Source organism: Nycticebus coucang, chromosome 2 (assembly GCF_027406575.1).
Source record: "Nycticebus coucang isolate mNycCou1 chromosome 2, mNycCou1.pri, whole genome shotgun sequence".
Classification (NCBI taxonomy): domain Eukaryota; kingdom Metazoa; phylum Chordata; class Mammalia; order Primates; family Lorisidae; genus Nycticebus; species Nycticebus coucang.
In genome coordinates, this window is record NC_069781.1 from 51,557,968 (window position 1) to 51,578,419 (window position 20,452).

General features: G+C 34.9%; 1 protein-coding gene across 2 annotated transcripts in view; it reads right to left on the reverse strand.

The window, feature by feature from the left end:
- Positions 1-244: 244 nt before the first annotated feature.
- The window catches only part of IFT74 (intraflagellar transport 74), a 164,128-nt gene continuing 143,920 nt past the window's right edge, over positions 245-20,452 (reverse strand). For both annotated transcript variants that reach the window (XM_053571127.1, XM_053571119.1), the window contains exons 17-20: positions 11,975-12,138; positions 10,787-10,912; positions 5,235-5,295; positions 245-3,484 (exon numbers count right to left, since the gene is read on the reverse strand). In XM_053571127.1, the coding sequence (XP_053427102.1) occupies positions 3,366-3,484; positions 5,235-5,295; positions 10,787-10,912; positions 11,975-12,138 (470 nt within the window). In that variant the 3' untranslated portion in view covers positions 245-3,365. The remainder of the gene's footprint in view (positions 3,485-5,234; positions 5,296-10,786; positions 10,913-11,974; positions 12,139-20,452) is intronic.

The following is a 20,452-nucleotide window of genomic DNA, read 5'->3' on the forward strand; positions in this document are numbered from 1 at the left end:
CACTGAAATTGTATAGTAAAAGGAAGAAAGTACAGAGAAATTGGGCAAGGTGACAGCAAAAACCCCTGGCACTACTACTAATTGACCTTTCATCTTTAGTATGAATGTCATTACCCCATGCTCTAATCCACTAATCCTGCACTCGGGTTTGAACCTTAACCTGAAACTGGAGTATGGTCCAAATAAGGGACTCCACAGTTAGTGAAAAAGAGTATCAAGAACTCATGTTTATTTATTGATAAAGGATAAGGATAACAAAGGCTTGCTCACTTTCCCATGTTGATCTTCACTGGTAAAACGACTCATGTTTGTTCAGTTTGCAGCTTCTTTCCACATGACTTCCAAGGTGTTATTTTAACACGAATGGAACTCACTGAGTAATGTGACTGACTGAGGAAGTGCCAGTTCATGCAAATATTAACCTCCAGTTCTATCCCAGCAATGTGAATATTCTTGTTGGATTTGTTGAAAGGCTCTGAGAGGAAGGAAGAGACACTAGTGAGAATTTCCCTTAGATAAAACATACTTCAGTTTAAAGAAATCCTGCTCAATTATGTTCCCCAGATATCATATACAAGATGAGATGAGTAATTTAACACGGAAGTTGGAAACCTTGCTTTTTGTAGAGAATTTTTTTTCCTGCCAAACTTCCCATTGTCGTAATGCAAACACATACACTTAATGAATAAGATAATTTTCTTCCTACTTTCTTTCTGGGTAAAGACTGGTTCAGTTTTAGTTAGAGCTAAAGACAGAAGAGTTGTTTTACTACCATATATCCTTTCCACAAGTTAAAGCAGTGACTGTCCACAGGTCTTTAATTAAATTTTTATTGCATTTCTAAGTATTTCCTATTCAACAATTTTGAAAATACCAAAAAGCCCAAGAAAGATTAAAATCACCTACAATCTTACCACTAAGAAAAAAATCCTTATTATTAACAGTAAAAATTACTAAGTTGATAATTAGTTTAGAAGGGTACATTGAAAGGTCAAGAACACTGAGGTAGAAATAGAAGGAACTAAAAGAAAAGTGAAGGCATTTGAATTCACTTTCAAATGAGGAAAACAAAAATGACTTACCTATAAACATGTTCCCAGATTCCCTTTCTTTTTGGAAGTGTCCACAAAGTAGAATCAATATGATTAAGACTATAGAAATCTCTCACCTAGGTTATATGCTTACTCATCCCTATCATTTTTACTGTATAAAAGAAAAATATTTTTCAGTAGTCAGACACGTACATAAAGGTGCCTAATCACCAAATTATAGGAATACCTAATGAATGAATGAAGGTCTAGGGCAGTGGTTCTCAACCTTCCTAAAGCCGCGACCCTTTAAATACAGTTCCTCACGTTGTGGTGAACCCCAACCATAAAATTATTTTCGTTGCTACTTCATAACTGTAATTTTGCTACTGTTATGAATTGTAATATAAATATCTGATATGCAGGATGTATTTTCATTGTTACAAAGCGGTTGCGACCCATAGGTTGAGAACCGCTGGTCTAGGCAAACTGTCATCAAAATCTATTACTTTTAGTCTTTTTAACTCCCCAAAGAATAAAGATTTTTCTTGTAAAATTTAAGTTTGTTAAACATTTTCTGCTACCAGTTTCCAATGGAAAATTCCCATACAACTGTGGGTAAAGAAATCTGTGGTGGCTAAAAAAAGACACACTCAAGAGTCACGTGAAAAAGGCCAAAGAGCTACCCAGAGGATGTGAGGAGATAAAATTATTTTAGTGTACAAAGTCTATTTGGTGTTCAAAGTGTATTTCTTGGATGGTATGTTTTACATGACCTATGTCTATGAGTAAGGGTTCTGTGGACAAGTACCACGTACCTTTGAGAAATGCTTTACAGTACACCTTCTTCTTGAGCTTATTACATATTAGCACATTAAGGGCTCTGAGAAAAATTTACCTTTGCTTCAAACAATGTTTCCCAAACTTCTTTGACCATGAAGGCTTTGCTGGTATAATGCCTGTTAATAACCTGAGAAACTCAGGATTTGAGAAACACATTTTATGAATGCTACCTTAAGTATGCATCATTGTTCATGGTCTTTAGCCATATTAATAATCCAGAGTTAACCAAGCTCAACGATGCTCACTTTTCTGCCTAAACTTCCATGGACTGAAGTTGGTGAATATACAGTGATCGATATTTACTTTAAAAAGGCCATATGCATGAGTAAATTTTAAGGTATGTAAGTGATATCTCAGTAGTTGTGTTAGTGTCTGTGTTTTCTAAGAATCCAATATGTTTATGTTCCCAAAATACTGAAAAGTAGAGTTACTTGGGGAACATGGTATCAGAGCAAAAGGAAGATAGTTTTAAAGAATATTTTATTCTGGTTAAGGTGATTCATTCCTGTGCCACAAGAAAGTATACATCTATAGTTACTATTTGTTCCAGACTTATGCTTCTCTCCCCAATTCCACCTCTTATAAATTTTCTTTCCAAATGTTCTGGCTAATACTTACAATCTACGTAAGTCCTCCTAATAGTACAAGAGAGCGAATGCATACCCCAAGGTGGAAATGAGCAGCAGTAGTCATAGGCCAAAACCGCCCACCTTAAGTTAAGCTATTCTTTTAAACCTTGTCTTATGCATACATATATGTGAAAAAATATTGTAAGAATGCAAAGAATTATAAATTCCAAATCTTTAGGGGTAACTGATACAGAAAGAATATGTATTATACATTTGTTACTTTATGTACCCTAATGTACATCAAATATATCGTACTTGACAAGTAAGGCTCAAAGCTAAAAATCTCCCTTCTATCTTTATTAGTTTGTTCTAGAAGCAAAAATTGACCCATTGGATGTAAGTGCTAAATCAGAATCATACCTCATGCTTCCCTCCTAGGTTAATATTAATACATGGAAAGATTATCTCATTTGCAGCCATAGATGTATTATATCAGCTAAACAAATTTCAATGGTTATTTTTGGTTTCTTTATCTCTTGGTTCTTTGGGATACTTTTATTGCTGTCACAAATAACAAATATAAAAAAGGAGATGACATATTTTATACGCAAACTATTTATTGAACTATTATATTTAAAATATTACTCTTCAAAGAGGCCACAAAAGTTACAGCATTCGGAAAGTCCAGGTAAAACTCTTCAAGGGTAAGTTATTTCTTTTTATTTTTTAGCCTGCTTGAACTAAGTTTAGCAATAAGAAACTATTTTTTTTTTGTGTGTGTGTGTGTGTGGTTTTTGGCAGGGGCTGGTTTGAACCTGCCACCTCTGGCATATAGGACTGAGCCACTGGCGCCCTACCCAAGAAACAACTTTTTTTTTTTTTTTAGAAACTTTTTTTTTATTAGAGACTTTTAGTGGATTCAGACTCAGTTTCTGCTAGTACTGTGTAGAGCATCCACGATGGTTTTATTGTATTCTGAAATCTGCTTGGTCACATTCTTCATAATTGGCCGGTAATCACTCTCTTGACTCTTGCTTGCTATGACTAATTATATGGGTTAAGGGAGAACAAAATCAATAAAAACTACTAATCTAAGTGTGGCTCAGAAAGGAACTAAATCATACTAGTATTTTTCTTACTGAAAATAAGAAGACAGAAAAACACAATTAGAATACTTTAAAATGCTGTGTTATTTTAACAGATTAAACATTAATTGCAAACAAAATGCCAAGCAAAATTTATTTTAAAAAAATTCACCTACAGTATAAACACTTCTAAAAAATTAATATAGTATGTATCTCAATCTAATTCTGATCTTAGAGCAATGTATTATTCAGAAGAACCATGTTCTCTAGAGTACCACATAGAATTTCAGGCAAGTTTCTAGACTTCATTCTGTTTCAAAATCACCTACTTCATATTGTATAAAACTAGAGTGCTGGTCTTTAAGCATGCTGTGAATGTGAGTCTTTTGCTTTTAAATTAAGGGCACTACCACTGAGAACATAGCTCCTAAAACATTTTTTTTTTTCTTTGAGATAGTCTTACTCTGTCGCCCTGGATAGAGTGCAGTGGCATCATCACAGCTCATTGCAACCTCAAATTCCTGTGATCAATCTTCCTGCCTCAACCTCCCCAGAAGGTGGGTCTATAGGTCACCATCACAATTCTGGGCTAAATTTTTCTATTTTTGGTAAAGACAGATGTCTCACACTTGCTCAGGCCGGTTTTGAACTCTTGACTTCAAGTGAACTTCTCGCCTTAGTCTCAAAAACGTCTTATGTGGTACTCTAGAGAACATGGTTCTTCTGAATATTACACTGTTCTAAGTAAGCTGGGATCTATGATTCCTCTGAGCTGAAAGGCAGCACACCCCAGAAGAGAACTATGCTACCATGGAGCCAAGATGTACTGGTCGGAGCTGAGATGGCCTTGAACGGGTCAAGGGAGGAAATAGAAAACAACATTTAGGAAAATGTTTATTATAATTCCACAATACATATCCCAGCAGCTACTTGCTGTCTCCTATAATCACACAAAAAGTTAAGAAGTAAGATGGAACACAGGTAACCTCCTGGTAGAAATGAGATGAAGCTGAATTGGCTGAAACATGGATGAGCTTGAAGGTAAACTTTTCATGACTCTAGTTTACCTCCCTTTGCTACTAAAACATCCAAGTTACAGCAGTAGAAACAATAAACAATGACATATCATTTATTATATAAATATATGAGGGCTTTCCACAAAGTATCTAGGCATGTAAAGTTAAAAGTAGTATTAACAATTGCTGGATACTTTCCAGACAGCCCTTGAATATATATGGCTTTACATATATGGTTATATATAATTCTATCAACAACTTTATGAGAAGGAAATATTAACTGTATTTAGAGATGATAAAACTATGCTTTAAACAGTTTAAATAAATTGTCCAAAGTCTATAACTTGAAAGTGGTAGACCTAACTCCAAAACCCGTGCACTGAACCACTATGTTGACTCCAAAACCTGTGCCCTTAATTACTATGCCAAGTACAGCTCTGTACTCCAACTCTGGCAATTCCTAGAGGCTGCTTTCTATTAATGACTTTGGGGCACACACACACACACAAATACATAACTATTATAGAGAGTAAACTATGTCTTATTCATTTACATCATAGAGTTTAGCTCAATGTTTTATACATATTAGGTCATTGATAAGTGTACGTTGAACTAAATTTCATCTGAGTCTTTAAAGAAATTCCTAGAAAAAAATAACTTAGTTAAGTTCATTTGCAGCTTTTTAAAGGATACATTCTTTCATCACAAAATTATTTTGCTCATGGTGTTGCCACTTTCTCTCCAAATTTGTAAGCTAAAAACATAAAAGAAAAATGTTAACTAGTACCCATATTCAAAACAATCATATGCCCGTCTGAGAGGATTAAAAAAACCCATTCAGATTAAATCTTTTTAAAATTCATTTTTAATTAAAATCGTAACTGTATGCTTTACAGGGTACAATGTATGATGACTTGACATACAACACGGAATGCTTAAATCAAACCTATTAACACTGACATCACTTCACTTATTTTTGTGCTAAGACATTTAAAATTTACTCTTGGTTATTTTCAAAAAACCTATTCAATATAAATCTTATCAACTCCTAGCATTTTACTGAGATAAAGCCACCATAGACGAAAAAGAATTTTAGGAAAGATTAAACAATAGTAAATACATTAATACAATGTTGAATTCTACAATAGGTTTTACTCTATATGTTTATTTTAATTAGAAAGTATTTAAAATGTTTATTATACCAATGATCATGCCAACTGAAAGACAATTTATGATTTTCGTTTTCCTAAAAGTTAAAAAAGAATGGGACATGATGGTAATCTCCCCTTGAAATCTGGATGTCTAATGCCACCAATGTAATATATATTCAAACACTGTCAAAGGTTTAGCTATATAGGAGAAACTTCCTTATTTCCAGGGCTAAATTTCCTGTCTAATTCCACAAGCTATGATAAGAGCAGAGCTGCAGTGTGAAGATTATAAGAGCGCTGGTAAAAAGCTGGCCCTGTTACAATAATTTCTGCATCAACAGGAAGCTAATGTGGATATTATATTGATGGTTGCTTCCTCAGAAGACAATTTTACTGTTATAGAATTAAATTGTTTTTCTGATTTAATTAACCTTGTAACTCTGGGTTATGGTCTTTCTTTTTTAAGATGCACATACTTTTTTCCTAAGCAAAGGACCGTTTGAAAAATGAAATACTAAGATAATGTTTTGCCGGGACATTTCAAAGAAGCACTGATCATTTTTTAAAGTACAATAATTAAGGCAGCATTTGTTTCTTTATACTCTAAGGTTAAAATTATTTTCAGGGTATAAGTTCAGTCTTGATGTGTCATCCATCCCATTGTTTCCTCCAAAGAGATAAATCTAGATATTAGAATGAATCATAACTAATAAATTATGTAAACCGTATGTGCTGTGAGCTAATGCTACTAAATCAGATCTATCTTCCCCAGATAGGACCTTGAAGTTAAGATGGATTTAAGGAAGCAGTCAGCACTTTTTGGCAGTAAATCTCTAGTAACCTTTTGCAAAGTCAAGTACCAAAATTTTTTTATCTTTGTTTCATACAAAGAGGTGGCCTTCTTACAATGTAGTAGACCTCTTAAGTGCTACACAAAGATTGATACAAAAAGCAACACTATGTTAGATGGTCAAATTCCTCTTATATTGTACTTCTCTGTCATTGATTTGCCTGCCCAAGAATATCATGAAGCACAAAACTCATTTTTCAAAATTGTTTTTCCCTGTAACTTCATCCCTCCCCCTCCTCCCCACCCTTCTTCTTACTACTACTATTATTATTATTATTACAATTAGGATCTCATTCTATCATCTAGGCTAACATGCAGTGGTGTGATCATAGCTCATCACATCCTTGAACTCCTAGGCTCAAGTGATACTCCTGCCTCAACCTCCTGAGCAACTAGGACTATAAGCATGTACCACCAAGCATGGCTAATAGAGATGAGGTCTTGCTATATTGCCCACACTGTTCTCAAACTCCTGGCCTCAAGTGATTCTCCTATCTCTCAAAGTGCTGGGATTATAGGCATGAGCCACAGCGTATGGCCTATATAACTTATTTAAATAAGCTTCATGTAAAATTATTTATAAATGCCAAAAGCCAGTTTTCCAGAAAACAGTTGCAAAAGATAGGAAGACAAGGATTTAATTTAATCAATTGCTATTCACAAAAGACAACAAATAATACAAAGCTTTAAAATTGTGGCTTACGCTATGATTTCCAGTTATCAATATACAGAGTTAAGAAAATGATTAGTTTGGCAGACCTTTTGTGTGTGGGACATAACCACAAGAGGGACTTTACCTAACAAAATCAAATATTTTGACCTGGTTGTTTGTGCCCTCGTATTAACCTGAAATAAATTAACTTTTCAAAAATAAAAATTAAAAAAAGAGTATGATTAGTACCTTCATATTATAACTAGGTAGCCATTGATTGACTCTAAGAAACAGTTGTCTGTCAAGTGTTTTTCACTGTAAATCATCTATTCAGTTGAGGAGAAGGGCCAACATTCCATAAGAAATATCAATGTATTTTTCTAAGAACCATTTAAGATAATGAATGATCTAACAAACTTTATTTCTTCTCCAGCACTCACCTCCACTCTAAACACCTTAGATAATTTTACCACTTATAAGACTATATTTATGTTTGTATAATATACTAAAAAGTAGAGACAGGATAACTGGTAAATTAGTAATTTCTAACCTTTCAGTAGTATGGCAAGCTCTCATGAGATTTCACCCCTTACAAGAAGAATATAAGGGATATGTGTGTGTGTGTGCACGTACATATGTATGTATATCTTTTATTTTATTTTCATTTTTTTTTTGAGACAGAGTCTCAATTGTTGCCGTTGGTAGAGTGCCATAGAATCACAGCTCATAGCAACCTCAAACTCTTGGGCTTAAATGATTCCTTACCTCAGCCTCCTGAGTAGCTGGGACTACAGGCACCCACTACAATGCCTGGCTATTTTTTTTTTGCAGTTTTTGACCAGGGTTGGGTTTGAACCTGCCACCTCCAGCACATGGGGCCGGTGCCCTACTCCTTTGAGCTACAGGCGCCGCCCGCCTGGCTATTTTTTTTAGAGACAAGGTCTCACTCTGGCTCAGGCTGTTCTCAAACCTGTGAGCTCAGGCAATCCACCCATCTCAGCCTCTCAGAGTGCTATGATTACAGGCGTGAGCCACTGCACCCAGGCCTATGTATGTATATCTTTTAAATAGTACATCCATACAATGAAATAGCTGATGTCATAGAAATGCCATTTAAAAAGAAAAAGGCTGAATTTATTTAAGACAAATTTTAAAGACCGAATAAATAAAATCTATTTATTTATAGATAAATACACTAAAATCTTAACAATGGTTGTGTTTATGGCTGGGTAGTAGGAAATCAAGTGAAATTATTCTCTATCATCACCATAACACTACATAAAGAAAAGAAGGAAACTTTTAATGCATTTAGCATAATATATCATATGTGAAAATTGCTAACATAGATATGAGAATGACTAATCTCTTTCAAACCCAAATTACTGATTTCAAATGACACATGCTTCATTTCAATCATTCAACAAATAGTTATTGAACATCTACTATGTGCCAACTAATAAGACAGTGCTAAGGATAAAGTGAATAAGACAGATATATGCATTTTTTCTTGGCTTTCTCATAGGTCACAATCTAGAAGACCTCAAACACTATTCGGGCAATTATCTGCAGGATGAGAGATATGTAAAGGGAGTTGCAGGCATGTGTCTCTGCAACCAGTGTAAATAATCACTGCTCTTTATAGCATTATTTGAAAAGTTTTAAAATCAGAAATTACCTAAATGTCCAATGAAAGGTAATTGGTTCAATAAATTATGCTATATCCATGTAGCAGAATATTATTAACCTAGAAGACTTCCATGGCAATTGCAACAACAACAAAAATAAACAAATGGGACTTCATTAAACTGAAAAGCTTCTGTACAGCTAAGGAGACAACAACCAAAGCAAATAGACAACCTACACAGTGGGAAAGGATATTTGCATATTTTGAATCAGACAAAAGCTTGATAACTAGAATCTATAGAGAACTCAAATTAATCCATATGAAAAAAGCCAACAATCCCATATATCAATGGGCAAGAGACACGAATAGAACCTTCTCTAAAGAAGACAGACGAATGGCTAACAAACATATGAAAAAATGTTCATCATCCCTATCTATTAGAGAAATGCAAATCAAAACCACCCTGAGATACCATCTAACCACAGAGAGAATGGGCCACATCACAAAATCTCAAAACTGCAGATGCTGGCATGGATGTGGCGAGAAAGGAACACTTTTACACTGCTGGTGGGACTGTAAACCAATACAATCTTTTTGTAAGGAAGTATGGAGAACCCTCAACGAACTCAAGCTAGACCTCCCATTTGGTCCTGCAATCCCATTACTGGGCATCTGCCCAGAAGGAAAAAAATCCTTTTATCATAAGAACACTTGCACTAGACTGTTCATTGCAGCTCAATTTACAATCGCCAAAATGTGGAAACAGCCTAAATGCCCACCAACCCAGGAATGGATTAACAAGCTGTGGTGTATGTACACCATAGAATACTATTCAGCCATTAAAAAAATGGAGACTTTACTTCCTTCGTATTAACCTGGATGGAAGTGGAAGACATTATTCTTAGTAAAGCATCACAAGAATGGAGAAGCATGAATCTTATGTACTCAATTTTGATATGAGGACAATTAATGACAATTAAGGACATGGTAGGGTTGGAGGAAGGGGAGAGTAGAGAGAGAGATGGAGGGAGGGGGTTGGGGGAAAGGAAGAGCAGAGAAAGGGAAGGACGGAGGGGGTGGAAGAAGGAAGAACAGAGACAAAAAAGGAGGGAGATGGAGAGGGTCTTGGTGTGTGACACACCTTTAGGGGACAAGACACAATTATAAGAGGAACTTTACCTAACACATGCAATCAGTGTAACCTGGTTTCTTGTACCCTCAATAAATCCCCAACAATAAAAAAATTAAAATAAAATGGTATTTAAAAAAATATATGTACTGACAAGTGAAATAACTTTTATCTTTAATAATGAAAAACAAGCCCCCAGTGGTGGCGCGTGTGGCTCAAGGAGTAGGGTGCTGGCCCCATATACTGGAGGTGGTGGGTTCAAACCAGCCCCGGGCCAAAAACTGCAAAAAAGAAAAGAAGAAAAACAAGCCCCCAAATAATATGTACAACATGATACTATTTATATAAATATATAGAAATATATACTTATGAATATACATAAATGTGCATGTACATACACATATATAGGGAAAAAGAGAGTGTAATAGGACCCACACAAAAAACGCCAACAAGAACCTCTCTGCTGGGTGGTAGGATATTAGTCATTAGGGTTTACTTTGTTTGTGGTTTTCATGAGTTTTCAAAGTTTTTGCATTATAAATGCTTTACTTTTGAAAATTTAAAAAGTTATCATAATGGTTGTGCCTAAGATTGTGCCTTACATAGAAGTGAGCTTCCATATGGGTTTGTAGGAGGTAAACAATTAGATGTTAATTTCTTCTGAGTGGAAATTGTACATAATCTGGCTGTCCTCAAAGCCAGAACATTTGGAAGGTATATGACACAGTTTTTTTTAAATACATAAGGATTGTTTGGGGGTAAAAATTATAGTTTAAGAGAATGGGACAGATAACCTGAAAGTATAAATTAATTCCAAAGCCATTTAAAAAATTTTTTACCTGAGAATGTGTCTCATTTTCTTGTAGTTGTGTTTTTAGTGTCTCATATTCCATATTTAGCTTCTCCATTATTTTCTTAAAAGCATTTCTGCGAATTGATAACACCATTCTTTCCTGCTGTAATTTCTAGATAGACCCAAATAGAAGTAAACAAGAAGCTATAGTAAATATCTAATAAGCAGTATAAATCATATTGGACTTAAATAATTTTAATGACTGTATTCTGATAAAATACAGGATAAAATTCTACCAAGGCTGTAACTACTCTAAAATCTGTTTATAAAAATATCCATTGACTGGCTTGGCGCCCTTAGCACAGTGATTATGGCACCAGCCACATACACGGAGGGTGGTGGGTTCAAATCCGGCCCCGGCCAGCTAACAATTGCAACAACAACAAAAATAGCCGGGTGTTGTCACAGGTGCCTATAGTCCCAGCTACCTGGGAGGCTGAAGCAAGAGAATCGCTTAAGCCCAAGAGTTTGAGGTTGTCGTGAGCTGTGATGCCACAACACTCTGCTGAGGGCGACATAGTGAGACTCTTGTCTCAAAAAAAAAACTTTGGGTGGCTCCTGTGGCTCAGTGGGTAGAGTGTTGGCCCCATATACCGAGGGTGGCGGGTTTGAACCCGGCCCCAGCCAAACTGCAACAACAACAACAAAAAACAACCACAAAGCCAAAGGCTCTTAACCAACATATGCTACAAACACACCCATACAAGTGAGATGAGGGGGAAAAGCCCCATCAAAAAAAGAAAAAAAAATCCATTGAACTATGTGTATAAGCTATGTTAATATTAATTGTATTAACAATTTATTAATGCTACCATATTTGTCCCTACCCCACCAAAATGACTTTATATTAATGTAAATGCCAAGAGAAAGCTACTGACAAGTTTTAAGTAGGAAGAATGATTATCAAATCTGCAATTAACAAAGTTCATATTTGTTGAAATGCTCTATATTAAGTAATAGCTTATATCTTGCATTTTAATTTTGTCTTTTGTTTAAAACTTTAAGTCACTCTAAATTCCAACTATGAATGTAAACATTTTTATTATTTTTTTCTCAGCTTAACTATCGAATAATCAATTGAAAATAAAAAATCTCATAACATGTATACATGTTAAATTTGATCAAGAAAAAACCAAACTGAATTGTAATTTTGTAAGACTTTGTTAGCATTTACCTTTTTCTTTTCTTCACCTGATGATTTTAAAGCTGACAAATCACTGTATGTCTCCAGATCAGTTGTCATTTGCTTAATTTTGCTTTTTAAAGAATGCTGTTCCTCAGTCATTTTACTTTCCAGAAGGTCCATTTTCTGTAGATCCAACTGTAGACGCTGACTGTCTGAAGCATAAGAATTTAACCCATAATTTTCTTTTTGAAACACGTATAGCTCTGATGCCCAGGCTAGAGTGTGTGGCATCACCCTAACTCACTGAAGCCTTAAATTCCTGGGCCCAGGTGATTCTCCTGCCTCAGTCTCCTGAGTAGCTGAGACTACAGGTATGGACAACCACACCTGGATAATTTTTTTCCTAGAGACTGGGGTTCCCCTATGTTGCTTGAGCTTGTCTTAAACTCTTGACCTCAAGTGATCCTCCCACCTCAGCCTCCCAAGGCACTGGAAGGATGTAAAGTCATAATTAATAAAAATTTTATTCCTTTCACACAAGGAAATGCAATACAACAATTAAAAGTCAATGTTTTACAGGAGTATCTGCAAAACAAACATATGCTCACTCTAACCAGTGACATAATACAAAGAAAAATTAAGAAAAAAAATACTCATCCCCCAGGAACCAATTTTAGGTAATCAGTTTAACCTTTTACATATTAGCCATACCTGTCTCTATGTTGCTACACACATATAAGAACATACATTAGGTTTTTAAAAATAATATAACTTATATTACGATAAACATTCTTTTTTTTTTTTTGAGACAGAGACAGAGTTTCTGTTGCCTAGGCTAAAGTAGAGTGGTGTCAGCTTAGCTTACAGCAAGCTCAAACTTCTAGGTTCAAGCATTCCTCCTGTCTTAACCTTCTAAGTAGCTGGGAATGCAGGTACCCATTACAACACCTGGATTTTTTTTTCTATTTTTAGTAGAGGTGGGGCTAGCACCTCTACTAAAGTGATCAAGTGATCCTCCTGCCTTAGCCTCCTATAATTTTAGGATTACAGGTGTGAGCCATGGAGCCCAGTCAAAGATCCATATTTTTTAATAGGAACATGACACAGTTACAAAGGAAAAAATAAGCAAGCTATAAATCATTATGTATTTGAGCACAATTTTAAAAGTGCACATATAATTAATTCTCACTATTTGTGGTAGCTATGTTCTATAAAGTCACCAATGATAATGATTTAGCAAATACTGAACTACCGTTTCTATGAGAAATACAGGGTTAAGTTCCTGTGGATCTCTGGTCACATTTTTGTCAATTAACCAATATATAACTTTTTTTGCGTGTACATCTGTTTAAAGACATTTTCTTTACTATAGGTCATTGATTCATTAACATTGAATTCACATTAAACTGTAACCTATGCCTCACTATAATGAAGTTTATCTAAAAAATTTTTTCCATAGGGCACATCACAGCCTTCTGAGTCTTGGGAACACTAGATAGCACATTAGCACTTTGCTTGTGGCTGTTTTATACAGTATGATCACCAAAGGAAAAAAAAATGCTAAAAATATGGCGCTAAAAATACCACAAAAGGGAAATGAGTTTGTTGTAGGAGAGCAGAAGTAAGGCAGAGTACTACAACTTCTGCTGGGAACATGCACACATGTCAGGCTGTTCAAAATTTTCACCACGCTATACATGTCCAAAAATAAACATGAAAGTGCTCCAACTATGTTGCTTGAGCTGGTCTTAAACTCTTGACCTCAAGTGATCCTCCCACCTCAGCCTCCCAAGGCACTGGAAGGATGTAAAGTCATAATTAATAAAAATTTTATTCCTTTCACACAAGGAAATGCAATACAACAATTGATTTGGGGTTTACAAATAACTTCACTGGCTGGGTGTGGTGGCTCACGCCTATAATACTAGTACTCTGGGAGGCTGAGGCAGGTGGACTGCTTGAGCTCAGGAGTTTGAGACCAGTGTGAACCAGAGCAAGACCCCATCTCTAAAAATAGCCGGGCATTGTGGCAGGCACCTATAGTCCCAGCTACTTGGGAGGCTGAAACAAGAGAATCACTTGAGAAAGAGTTTGAGGTTACTGTGAGCTATGATGCGACAGCATTCTTTGTAGTTTTTTTGGACGGGGCTGGGTTTGAACCCACCGCCTCCGGCATATGGGGCTGGTGGCCTACTCCATAGAGCCACAGGCACCATCCTATGCCACAGCATTCTACCGAAGGTGACAAAGTGAAACTCTTGTCTCAAAAAATAAATAAATACATTAATTAATTAATTAATAACTTCAGTGAGAAAGTAAAGTCATAAATATTGGCTCTGTGAATGATGAGTATTGACGTTACATGTGTGTCTCATTCTTTCGTTCGAAAGTATTGAGAATCGCCTATCCACCAGGTGCTGATGATATAACAAATCAATAGACATTATTTTCACTCAAAGAGCTATATGAATGTTGTCCAGAAAGTAGCCATTGTTAATACTATTTTTTATATCACATGGCTGAATGCTTTCTGGACAGCCCTTGTGTTTAAAAGGTAAAACCAGGCAGTTGAACAATGGTTTAAAAGTCATTAAGAGGTTGTTATTCAACCAAAATATAAATTGGAAAAATTAAACCTGTATTCCTTGAATTTTTCCTTTTATCCCTTTAAGAGTTTTAAAACTCAACCATATTCATGTTATTAAAAATGTATATATACACATAAATACAAATATATAAATATATGTACACATAAATGAAAACATATAAATAATACATAAACAAGACTTAAATATTGTTGCAAAATGTTCTCTTGGTTGGAATCTCACCTCTACTAGGTTTAGAAATATGATGAGAATCAAAGTGCTGAGTAAGTCACTAAGGCTTATACTGTTCCAATGCTCTAAATAGGAAATGTTCTTAGCTTGTATATATTTTGACTGTTTGGAATAAACAGCTATATAATTCTAACTGCCAGTTTGCTTTGAATATTACTAGGAAAATACATTTAAGAAATTTACAAATAGGTTTTTCTAGAGAAAAAAGGAAAATGGTTTGTTGGTATAGGGTAAAGTTTATCTTCCTTTAACAAAAGGTCCCCAATGAAAAGCTAAAAGCTACTCCAAGGGAAGAGACAGGAAGAGGATGCAGTCTAGTTCCTTCTGATATGCTGTGAGGTTGCAAAGTTTACCAAGCAGTGTGTACATAGTAGCAAAAATCTCAGAAGGAACCACTTTGACCTGGGGAAATGTTTCTGAAATATTCTGTCATCAGCACATTTGTTTACTCCCTGGAGTTTCCTTTCCAAAAATATAAACAAAAACTATTGCTGACAAATTCCTTGCCTATTTACCCGTGACGTACATCAGTCTTTCTCAACCTTTTTCTTCCATTATTAATACCCTAAGAAGCCTTTTGTAAATTTTTTCCTCCAATTGCCTCCCTCCCTGGAAATTTTTATATCACAGATGTAGTATGTATCTGTTTATGTACAGTGATTCACTGGAAGACTCCAAATCATTAAGATTTTCATCACCTCCCCACAAGAAGCAATTCTGGCCCCTAGAGGGCAACAGTACCCCATTAAAAAACATGGATGACAATAAGAAAACAAGGTTGAGTCCCAATTATAACTGAAAGGGTAGAAAGGAAGGCAATTCACAAAGGGGAATACAAAATCCATTATCTCTGAAAGACGAACAAGAATATTATAAACCTCTTATGATGATACATAGATACAAAAAATTGCTTGAGATGAGGGATATTATCAGGGAAAGAAAGAAAAAGTTTTATGCTTGGTTTATAACTCAGTAAATGAAATTAATTGGAGGGGTCAGATAATCCAACCTTTAATATGAATTTTCCAGCAAAATCCTAATCATAGTAATAAACCAGATTTTTGATCTTCATTGAAGCAAGTTCTTATTTCTTTCAAACTGCACATTCCTGGAGAAAACATAATGACTACTTTTTTTAAATATATGAACAAAGCATAAGTGTATACAGAGTCCTGATTGCTGAATTATTTCCTGGTATTGATATTTGCCTTTTAAAACATATATTTCTTGATGGCTTTTATACAAAGATTGCTTAAAGGAGGAAAGGACTTGTTAATATTTACCTTAGATAAAATGAAAAATTTCAGCAGTATGACTTAAAACACAAAACAGAGTTTTTCTAGATAGAATAACAGACCATAAGAGTCTTTATAGAAAAAAGAAAATACTTAAAAATACTACTAGTTATACATATCTAAAAGAATTAAAAACAGGATCTTAAAGAAATATTTGCACACTCATGCCCACTGCAGCATTATTTGCAATAGCCAATAGGTAGAAGCAACCTAAATGGGTATGAATGGATAGAGAAATATGATATATAAATGCAATGGAATATTATTCAACCTTAAAGAAGGAAATACTTCTTTGCTACAACATGGATGAAATTTGAGGACATTATTCTAAATGAAGTAAACCAGTCACCAAAAAGACAAATACTGTGTGACTCCACTTATACGAGGTATCTAAAGTACTCATCCCTATAGAAATAGAAGGAGAACTATGGTTGCCAGGTGTCAAGGGAAAGGAATGTGGAGAAGTGATCAGTAGATATAGAGTTTAAGTTTTGCAAGATGAAAAAGTTCTAGAGATCTGTTCCACAACAGTATACGTACATTTAACAGTACCGTTCGCTTAAATTAGTTAAAATGGTAAATGTTATGTGTTTTTTTTAAACTAGAATAAATTACATACTCATAGTCAAACCAGTAGCAGGTATGGAAATTAAGGTTAGAATGTACCTTCTCTATTGGTAGAGGAGATAACTGATTGGCATGCAATTCAGACATACAAGACTATGGCATACAAGGACTATGGCAAAAAAACTATAAACAAATCTGGGCATAAATGATGCTTGATTATATAGAGTAACATCAATTGAACACCTATATCACCACTCTTAATTCAATGACGTATTAAAAGCATTCAGTATTTGTTTAGAGGTCAATAATCCCTTAATTAAAACTGTTGGGCAGAACACAGAATTCTTTGGATTTTAGAAAAGTAATAAAACATACATATTAATTACTATATAACTTCCAGGCAGGGATCAGAGATGAAAGTACATGAATATTTCTACAGCAAAAAAAACATAAACAGTCAAACTCAGTGGGATAATTAAACACTATAAATAGCTTCATGACAATTTAGGTCAGTTTAGTTTTTGCTGCCCAGATCTTTTTAGATTTGGGGAATCCAGATACAGTATTACAGATCCATTATTCCATTTCAAGGATCTTTCAATATTTCTAACTTAGCAAATATTAACTAGGTCTTCATTTCTTGTTATCTCACTAACTGCCAGATATATCCAAGAAGGCAAATAAAAGCATAGTTAATTCAAAATCATACATTTGCAAAAAGATCACCCATAGTTAAAAACCATCAGTTTATAAATTAAAAAATCCAAATATTTGCATAACTTTATCTTAGGCTCTTTCAGTTCAATTTTGCATAGCTGATTCTAACTTCTACTGGTAACATCCCAATGGCAACCTCACTAGCCACATACAGCTTTTGAGTACTTGTAATGTATCCAGACCAAATTGAAATGTTGTAGGTATAAATTATTTCTTTGATAATTTTTATACTCATATAGATGATATGTTAAAATAATATCTTAGATACACTTGTTTAAATAAAACACATTATTAAAATTCACCTATCTCTGTACTTTTTTACATGGCTACTAGAAAGTTTTAATTACACATGAGGTCTGACAATGAAGTTTGCGAACTTGTCACCCCGTGCTGACACTGGCAGCACTGAACAAACAACTCGGAAAGGGTACACAACCTTGGTATATCAGTGTCTCACAGATGTGTTTTCCTGTTGACATGTGGCAGTATCTTGCTGAGTAGTGTTCTTTATTGTTATTGCATGTTTTTGTGTGCTGTCATAAGAATGTTGGATAGAACCTGAAATAGGCAACAAACATTACATTTCTTATTAAACTTGGTAAGAATGAAAGTACAATCAGGGATATGTTAGTTAAGTGTATGGGGATAACACCATGAAGAAAATGGCAATGTACAATGGATTAAATGTTTTTCTGAGGGAGAGAAAGCATCATTGATGAAGAGAGGTCGAGGCAGACAGTAATGAGCAGAACTGATGAAAATATTGCAAAAATTGGTCTAATTGTACATCAGACTCATTGGTTGGCTGTGAGAAGCATAGCAGACCAAGTAAACACCAATAGAAAAGCAGTTGGGAAAATCTTAACTGAACAGCTTGGTATGAAAAAGATATGTTCAAAATGGTCCTGAAAGGCCACGTGCAGTAGCTCACTGTAGTCCTAGCATTTTGGGAGGCCAAGGTGGTTGGATTGCTTGACATCAAGAATTTGAGATTAGCCTGAGCAATAGTGAGACCCTACTGCTACTAAAAATAGAAAAACTATAGACTTACAGTATAGCCTGAAAGCTGGTAACATGATACCTCCTTTTTTTTTTTTTTTTTTTAAATTTCTAAGCAATGTATGGCTATTCAAGTTTTTTTCTGATTCCATATAAAATGAAGTACTATATTTTCAAGATCTTAAAAGTATGACAATGGTCCTTTAATAGGGATTGCATTAAATCTGTAGATTGCTTTGGATAGCATAGACATTTAACAATGTTGATTTTTCCCAGTCATGAGCATGGTATGTTTCTCCATTTGTTAACATCTTCAGCTATTTCTTTTCTCAGAGATTCATAATTCTCATTATAGAATCTTTCACATCCTTTGTTAGGTATATTCTCAGATATTTCATCTTCTTTGGCACTACTGTAAAAGGAATAGAGTACTTGACTGTATTTTCAGCTTGACTATTGTTGGTATATATGAAAACTACTAATTTCTCAGTACTGATTTTGTATCCTGAGACACTGCTGTATTCCTTGATCACTTCCAAGTTTTGTAGTTGAATCCCTGGGGTTTTCCAGGTATAAAATCATGTTATCCATGAAGAGTGACAGTTTGATCAAAACAGCATGGTACTGACACAAAAACAGAGGTAGATATATTGAGCATGACAGAGAAGCAAGATGAACCCAGCCATTTATCGTCATTTGATCTTTGATAAGCCTATCAAAAACATTCATGGAGGGAAAGATTCTCTATTTAACAAATGGTGCTGAGAGAACTGGCTAGTGACTTGTAGAAGACTAAAACTGTACCCTTACCTTTCACCAGTAACAAAAATCGATTCTCACTGGATAAAATATTTAAACTTAAGGCATGAAACTATAAAAATCCTAGAAGAGAGTGCAGGGAAAACACTTGGCCTAGGAAAATATTTTATGAGGAAGACCCCCTTGTCAATTGAAGCAGCACAAAAAATATACTACTGTGATCTGATCAAGCTAAAAAGCTTCTGTATAGACAAAAGCACTATAAGTAAAGCAAACAGACAGCCTTCATAATAGGAGATTTTTGCATGTTATGTTTCCGACAAAGGTCTGATAACTAGAATCCATAGAGAACGCAAACTAATCAATAAGAACAAAAAACCCCATTTCCTGTGGGCAAGAGACTTGAACAGAAACTTCTCTGAAGATGACAGGCGAATGACCAATAAGCACATGAAAAAATGCTCAACATCTTTAATCATCAGAACAATGAAAATCAAAACCACTTTGGAGATAATGCCTAACTCCAGAAAGATTAGCCCACATTACAAAATCCCAAAACTACAGATGATGGTGTGGATGTGGAGAGAAGGGAACACTTCTACACTGCTGGTGGGATTGCAAACTAATATGGCCTTTTAAGAAAGAAGTTTGGAGAATTTTCAAGGAGCTAAAAGTTAACCTACAATTCGATCCTGCAACCCCTCTACTAGGTGTCTACCCAGATGATCAAAAATCATTTTACAACAAAGACATTTGCACCAGAATGTTTACTGCAGCCCAATTCATAATTGCCAAGTCATGGAAGCAGCCCAAATGCCCATTAACCAGGAATAGATTAACAAATTGTGGTATATGTATACCATGGAATACTATGCAGCCATAAAAAGGTTGGTAAGCACAACTTTTATGCTTACCTGGATGGAACAGAAACATATTCTTTTTAGTAGGATATCTCAAGAATGGGGAAAAAAGTATCCAATGTACTCAATACTATTATGAAACCAAAATATCATCACCTATGCATTTACATGAATGACAAAACACAACTATAGTCCCTAAAGAAGGAGGGGAGAGAAGGGGAAGGGGAAGAGAGCAGGGATAGAGTGAGGAGGAACTGTATTTGATGGGACCTCACCTACTGTGCACAATGCAATGGTACATTTCAAAACTACTAAGAATATAGTATAAATGTCTAACCACAACAAATAAGTGAGATGATGGCTATGTTAATTAGTTTGATTTAAGCATTCCACATTGTGTTATCAAATCAGCACATTGTACCTCATAAATGCACACAGCTATGATTTAATAAAAATAAAATAAAATAAAAATAGAAAAACTAGCCTAGTGTT